Source organism: Camelina sativa, chromosome 7, assembly GCF_000633955.1.
Source record: "Camelina sativa cultivar DH55 chromosome 7, Cs, whole genome shotgun sequence".
NCBI classification, from domain to species: Eukaryota; Viridiplantae; Streptophyta; class Magnoliopsida; order Brassicales; family Brassicaceae; genus Camelina; species Camelina sativa.
The window spans coordinates 17,682,693-17,690,495 of NC_025691.1; the positions used below are offsets into that span (position 1 = coordinate 17,682,693).

General features: G+C 37.4%; 2 protein-coding genes across 2 annotated transcripts; one reads left to right on the plus strand and one right to left on the minus strand.

The window, feature by feature from the left end:
- On the minus strand, positions 2–1,265 carry LOC104701389. The gene is made up of 2 exons (XM_019227684.1): positions 1,001–1,265; positions 2–264 (listed from the first exon to the last, which is right to left on the minus strand). The coding sequence occupies exons 1-2, from the start codon at positions 1,103–1,105 to the stop codon at positions 178–180; spliced, it is 192 nt and encodes a 63-aa protein (XP_019083229.1). The 5' UTR covers positions 1,106–1,265; the 3' UTR covers positions 2–177.
- On the plus strand, positions 2,080–3,252 carry LOC104704716. Its single transcript, XM_010420754.1, has 2 exons — positions 2,080–2,903; positions 2,961–3,252. The coding sequence occupies exons 1-2, from the start codon at positions 2,080–2,082 to the stop codon at positions 3,250–3,252; spliced, it is 1,116 nt and encodes a 371-aa protein (XP_010419056.1).

Below are 7,803 nucleotides of genomic sequence, written 5' to 3' on the forward strand. Positions count from 1 at the left end.
CTGATACTTCCCCATTTGAAGTATTTCATTAGTTGAGAAGAACAAGAAAAAACGCCATTATTCATCATCATCCCACCACATTCAAAAGCATATATGGTAATGTCATTTTATGCAAACTCAATTTCGGTCCATAACAGTAAAAAGAAAAAATGTGCAGGAAGAAGTGAACTGAATTGATCAGGCAAGAGGATCCTCCTCTCTAGCTTTCCGCAGCAGCTCTGCCCTGACCCGCCTTACCTCCGCTTCCTTCTCCAATCTTTCTTGCTGCACATAATTACGGTTTTATTATCCTATCACTACTACTTACTACTTAATTCCAAGAAGAAAACATATCAGTGAGCTGTTTTTTTCATTTCCCTAATCACAGTCTCTACTTTGTGCTTTGACAGCAAAAACAATCACGAATTGAATCAATCATATCAAACAAAAGTTAGGCTTAGCTTAGCTTCTAAAATCATGACATCTTAACAAGGCGTCTAACGAAACCCCTAGGCCAAATGAAACTGTTCATCTCCATGACCCAAGATTTCATAATCTAATCATGGTAACGCTTCCGAAAACAACTACTAATGTTTGGCTAGAGAGGAGAACATATCGGTGAGCTGTTTCTTATCCCTTATCACAATCTGTGCAAGTAAAGCTTGAAGCTTCTATAATCCAACATTCCATAATCTAAGCATTTGAGTCATAGAAAGGGCTAATCATGGTAACGCTATAACAACAATTGCAGATAGTGAAGAACACTAACACACTGAACAAAAACCAATTACTCCATGGCTATTTTGTACTTTGTATCTCCAACAAAATGAGAAACGAACACAAAATAACCCATTTCTTAAAAATCGAGAAACACACATCAGTCTAGGGTTTGACCTAAATTCCTAAATTCGGTGTCACATAAGAGCTCAAAATGGAAAAGATTTCATGCAAGCGAATCCAAAAAGGTTTTCAGATTTCACAGAGAGAGAGAGAGAGAGAAGGAGAGAGAATCGAAAAAAACCTTCTCGTCTTGATGAAGAGCGATCCAAACATGAACTTTGTCCATGGATTGCCAAAAGGCGAAAGCTGCCAATGTCATGCCAAAATAGGTCAAAACCTTCACCATTGTTGTAGTCGTCTGCTAAATATTCTTTCGCCGTATAAGTTTCTTCTTCTTCTTCTTCTTCTCGTCGTCGTTTCTCAGAACAGAGAAGGGTCGCAGATCGGGGGATGATGATGATGGTGGTGGTGGTACGGGGTAGAGATCTAGTGCGGAAAGATACACACAACTAAGTGTGTGTTTACAATTCCAGATTGGATTTGTCTCGAGTAAATGCCACGTGTCTTTGTCCTGGAAAATCAAGGATAACCGGATCCGGATCGTGCCTTACCTATATACGGATCTAGAATTGTGACTTTTTTGAAAACCGGTTTTTATAATTTAAACATTATTACTAGACTACTAGATTAATTGTATCAATGTAACGATTTAAATCCTAGATTGTTTTGAGGAATTAGAAATCTCTATGTTAAAAGAGCGGTTTGAACTCATTTCCAAATTTGGATTCGTGATAACTTTAAAAATGCAAGGTTTGAACAAAACTTAAGAAGAACAGAGTATCGAATGGATTCACAAGCAGAAGGATTCATGAAAGTGCTAGAAGTATCTAGAAGATCAAGGAGTTTCATGTTTACAATAGGAATGTAAACATGAAGAAAAAAAATAATTTCTTAATCCATAAAGAAAAAGAAAATTGTCCAAATTCCTATTAGGAATAGAATAGGTAGTTTGATTATTGTATAGCCAATGCCTAGTTCTATAAATAGGGGTGCTGAGGCTTGGTGAAGCTTTGGCACAAACAAGAGAGATTATCTAGTTACTAAGTTTTAGAGAGAGCTTGAGAGAGAGAGCTTGAGAGAGAGAGAGTTAGAGAGAATAGAAAATTGTTTAGAACAAACTTGTAAACAGATTTTCTATTAATCAAAAAAAGAGTTTGAAGAAATCTATATTCGTTGTTTAGATCATAAAGTTCTCACACTTTCAATTGGTATCAGAGCAACACTTGTTCAGAATACTACATGTGAGATTCTGCGCACAAGATGGAGAGCTACGGAGATCTGATCAACAACAATAAAGTTGTCTTGGACGATGGAAACTATGGATTTTGGAAGTCGAGGATCAAATCTATAATAGGAGGTATAGATCGTCTTGCTTGGAAGACTGTTCTCAAAAAGTGGGAAGAACCGATGATCAAGGATGAATCAGGCAAGCGTATACCCAAACCCGAGGCCGACTGGACCGACGAAGAACAAAAGAGATCTAAGTATAATTCACGAGCCTTAAGCGCTATTCATTGCAGTGTTGGGAGGAAACAATTCAAATTAATTCAGGGATGTGAAACTGCTAAGGAGGCATGGGATATTCTCCAGATTCATTACGAAGGTACTACAAAAGTACAAAGCTCGAGAAAAGACATGTTGGCTTCCAGAATCGAGAATCTAAGGATGGAGGAACATGAATCAATTTCAGACTTTAGTTCAAAGTTAAGTGCTCTAGCACAAGAAGCCTTAACACTTGGAAAAACTTATACGGATCATAAGTTAGTCAAAAAGTTTTTAAGGTGTCTTCCTTCAAGATTCATGGGGTACAAGACAGCTTTAGCTGTGTCTCATGACTTAGACAGTCTCAGCTATGGTGAAGTAGTTGGAATGCTCCAAGCACATGAGATGGAACTTAATGGAATTAAGAAACCAAAAGGGATAGCACTAGCTGTTAGCAAAGACGTAACTGATCAAGGAGAAGAAAATACTATGAGTCTGCTTGTGAGAAGATTTGATCGAGCGTTAAGGAGGATAGAACAAGGACAAGGTCAAAAGAAGAATAGTTCGTTTAAAAGAACTGGTGAAGATAAAAAAGCCGATATGTAGTGTCATGAGTGTAAGGGATTTGGACATTTTATCCGTGAATGTCCCACGATCAGACTACGTGATGCTAAATGTACAATCTGCAAGGGTACTGGACATACACATGATGATTGTTTGGGTAATTCTAAGGGTAGGAATGAGAAATCTATGATTAGTATTGAAGATGACTCAGATAATGATAGCAGCAGTGAAGAGGTTCTTGATATTGTACAAAATTATAAAGAAGTACGAGAGACACTTATCGCTCTAGGAAAAGAAAATCAAGGGTTGATAAAGGAGAAACTTCGTCTTGAAGCACTTGTGATAGCTCTACAGAATGAGTTGGTAGATGAGAAAAAGATTGCTTAGACTCGTTGGATCTAATGAAAGAAAAGTTGGTGCTGTCTGCAAAAGCAGATAAGCTTGAAGAAGAGTTGTGTAAAGAAAAGAAGAAATCTTCAGAATTACAATATGAATTAGATCAGCAGCATAGGAAGATTCATATGTTTGCAGGCACAAAGCAACTTGACAAGATTTTGAGCTATGGGAGAACTGAGAAAACTCATAAAGGATTAGGTTTTACAGAAAACAGAGAGGCTAAACCAAAGATAACCAAGTTTGTATCCGCTGAAACACATAATGCTGAGAATGAAGTATCTATAACTGCCTCCAATAAGCCTTTTAGCTGCTATTTTTGTGGAAAAATTGGGCACTATAAATGGTATTGCTACAAATTTTGGGCTAAGGTTTATAACTTGAGGCATCAAGGAAGATTTATGTGGAATGGAGTGAGGAGACAGATTTGGATGAAGAAAGCGGATCTATATCAGTCAGGATCAACGGTGGCTTCTGGATTTGGATTTGGATGCAACATGGCTATGATTACCGAAGAACAAGAAGATTCTGAACCTTGGTTCTTTGATAGTGGATGTTCTAGACACATGACTGGAACCAAGAGCAACCTACAGAATATTAAGAAATTGAAAGGAGGCACAATAACATTTGGAGATGGGAGTCATGGTTTCATACAAGGCAAAGGTACAACACGTGATGCTGATCTTCCACAACTCGTGAATGTCTATCTAGTCCAAGGATTACGCGCTAATTTGATAAGTATTAGTCAATTATGTGATGAAGGATTATCAGTTTTATTCACAAAAATGGATTGCAAAGCACTGGATGAATCAGGTAATGTCAAGTTGTATGGTGTGAGATCAGGAAACAATTGCTACATGTGGGAGAAAAATGCAATTAAATGGTACAATGCTCAGGGAAGTATAGATCTCTGGCATCAACGATTTGGTCATATGAATATAAGAAACCTTACAACTCTTGTGAACAAAGAAATTATTTGAGGAGTACCCAAGCTTAAAGGAGAAGAGAACATGGTGTGTGGACCTTGTAACCAGGGAAAACAAGTTAAAATTCAACACAAAAAGGTTCCTGATGTTCAATCAAAGTCAGTTCTAGACCTGATTCACATGGATTTGATGGGACCAATGCAGGTCGAAAGCTTAGTAGGAAAGAAGTATGTGTTTGTGCTAGTTGATGATTATTCCAGATACACATGGTTTCTGTTTATCCGTGAGAAGTCAGATACTGTAGATAGTTTCAAGATTTTGGCATTGCAATTGCTTAATGAACGAGGTGGAATCAAGAAAATACGAAGTGATCATGGTGGAGAATTTCAAAATGAGGCTATGAAAAAATTTCATGAACAACATGGAATTACACATCAATTCTCGGCACCAAGAACTCCACAACAGAACGAAGTAGTAGAAAGGAAAAATAGAACTCTTCAGGAAATGGCAAGAGTAATGATCCATGGAAATCAGGTTCCGAAGAAATTTTGGGCTGAAGCATTAAACACCGCATGTTACATTGTGAACAGAGTCTATGTACGAAAAGATACGACAAAAACACCTTATGAATTGTGGAAAGGCAAGACACCAAATCTGAGCTACTTTCATGTTTTTGGTTGCAAGTGTTATATTCTAAATGACAAGGACTATCTTGGTAAATTTGATTTTAGAAGTGATGAAGGCATGTTTCTTGGTTATGCTGAAAGTAGTACAACATTTAGAGTATACAACAGACGTACAGGTCTTATTATGAAATCAGTCAATGTCGTTTTTGATGATCAGTCTGTGGCTATACGAGATGATGATGATTCAGACAGTGATGCAGAATCAGCAAGTATTAGTGAAACACAAGATGATCATTCTGAATCAAACAGTTCTGCACTTGTTCCAAAACCAGAAGAACTCCAGCAAGTACATAAGAATCATTCAATCTCTGATGTTATTGGAGATTTGGACAAGAAGATGAAGACTAGAGGGGTTAAAATTGATTTTAAGAAGATGACAAGTCACTTTACGATTCTAGAAACAGTTTTCTATGAGTGTTTTGTGTCAATGATTGAACCAAAGAATCATATTGAAGCAGTTCAAGATGATTTTTGGATTATTGCTATGGAAGAAGAACCAGAACAGTTTGAGCGTAATGATGTTTGAGAGCTGGTTCGTAGACCAATTGATCTGAATATCATTGGAAGTAAATGGATTTTCAAGAACAAGATCGATGAGAGTGGAGTTGTGGTTCGTAATAAGGCTAGGTTGGTAGCACAAGGATACACGCAGATTGAGGGAGTGGACTTTGAAGAAACCTTTGCTCCAGTAGCTAGACTTGAGTCAATAAGATTGTTTTTGGGAGTGGCTTGTATTCTGAATTTCAAGGTATATCAGATGGATGTCAAAAGTGCATTTTTGAATGGGATTTTGCAAGAAGAAGTATATGTTGAACAACCTAAAGGGTTTGAAGATTCAGTTAGACCTGAATATGTGTACAAATTAAAGAAAGCCCTTTATGGATTGAAGCAAGCTCCAAGAGCTTGGTATGAAAGGTTAACTAGTTTTCTTATGGAGAAGAGCTATATCAGAGGAAGTGTAGACAAGACCTTGTTTATTTTAGAACAAGATGATGATATCATGATGGTGCAAATTTATGTTGATGACATTATTTTTGGAAGTACCTCTAAGGACTTGGTGGATCGGTTTGTGAGTAGTATGACTCAAGAATTTGAGATGAGTTTGGTTGGCGAGCTTAAATATTTTTTTGGATTACAAATTACTCAATCTGATCAGGGAATCTTTATTTCACAAAGTACTTATGCTAGAAAACTTCTTAAGAAGTTTCAGATGGATAAATGTAAAGAAGCCAAAATACCTATGAGCACTTCATTAAAACTGTCAAAGGATATTGATGGTAAGGATGTGGATGTCAAGCAGTACAGAGGAATGATAGGTAGTTTACTATATCTTACTGCAAGTAGACTTGATTTGTGTTTCAGTGTGGGTATGTGTGCTAGATATCAGTCGAACCCAAAAGAATCACATCTTGAAGCTGTTAAACGGATTTGAAGTATGTGAAAGGGACTGTTGATCTTGGGATTTGGTATTCTAAAGGATCAAATAAAGGTTTAGTTGGATACTGTGATGCAGATTATGCAGGAAGTGTGACATATCGAAAAAGAAAAAAAAAAGGGGATCGGAGAGGAGGATGGTGAAAACAAATCGAAGTGGGTTGGTGTGAGGAAGAAGAAATCTTTGTGTGACTCGGAATGATGGTGATGCAAATCGACCTCAGCTGATTGATGAATCGAGTGATGCTGAAGAAGATCAAACGCAATCGATGAGTGATGGAGTTTCAGCAACTAATCAAAAGACACAAGAAGTAGGCGAATTTGAAGAAGAAGATTCTATCAATGAGGAAGAAAAGTTTAAGGGCAAGGAAATAGCCTTTGACTCTGAGGATTTTGATTTCGAAGAAATTTCTGTTCAAGAACAAATCAAGCAAAATTCGAAGAAACAAAGGAAAAGGAAACAAGGTGGTTATGCGAAAGGATCTAGTTCCAAGTCTAAACGATTGAAGTCTGAAAATTTTAGTAGCAAGAATGGTCATGCTAGAACTCGTTTTCAGCCTAATGTTTTTGTGTCTGAAGCTGCTCAAGCAAGGTACTCAGAGTTCTTTTCTCGGAAGTTTACAGAAGAAAGACAACTGAATTTTTCTCAACATGATGAATTAGGGATTATCAGTAAGATTATGGATCTAGAGTTGCATAGCTCGGTACAAGATCTGTCTGTGTATGTCAAAGAGGTGGTTTGTGAGTTTTATGCTAATCTGCCAAAAGAGGAAGCTAGGAATTGAATTCAAGTGTTTGTTAGAGGTCATTGGTATGAGTTTTCTCCTAGGGCTATTAATGAGGCGTTTAATCTTGAATCATTGTCTCATGATGAGAAGAAAGCCAATGCAACTGTAGATATGCTGAGTAGAGATGAACTTGCAGAAAGTTCTAAGTGGCTGAGACAAGTTGCCTTGGAGTCAATTAAAAGTTAAGGATTTACCTAGAGAAGTTGCTGCTCTTGTAATGTTGGCGGGTTATAATTGGGTTTCTTCTGTTCATAGGAATCATGCTTCAGTCAAACGTGCTCAAGTTGTGTATAAGATTGTTTGAGGAATTCGGTTTGATCTAGGACAACTTATTTATGATCAAATTATGGATATGAGTTGGAACGATGCTACTCGGTGTGTAATATTTCCCAGAACAATTTTTGAAACACTTAAGTTTCAAGAAGGTCCGCTTGAGTGGTCAGATGCAGAAGAAGAAGTAGCTGTTGAATTTTACACTAAAGATGTTAGAACTGGGCGTGCTTATGCGGTTAAGCACAAATTGCTTCTTGAGAATGAAGACCCTATGCCAGTTCGAAGACAAATGGATGAGGGATCTTCTTCACACTCCAAGGTAATTCAGTTGGGTAGCATTCGAGTGCCACAGATTGGTCAAGAAAATGAGGTGATGTCATATGGAGCATTGGTTGATACGGCTCAGGCACTCCAGCGATTAACTGATGTAGTTCACAG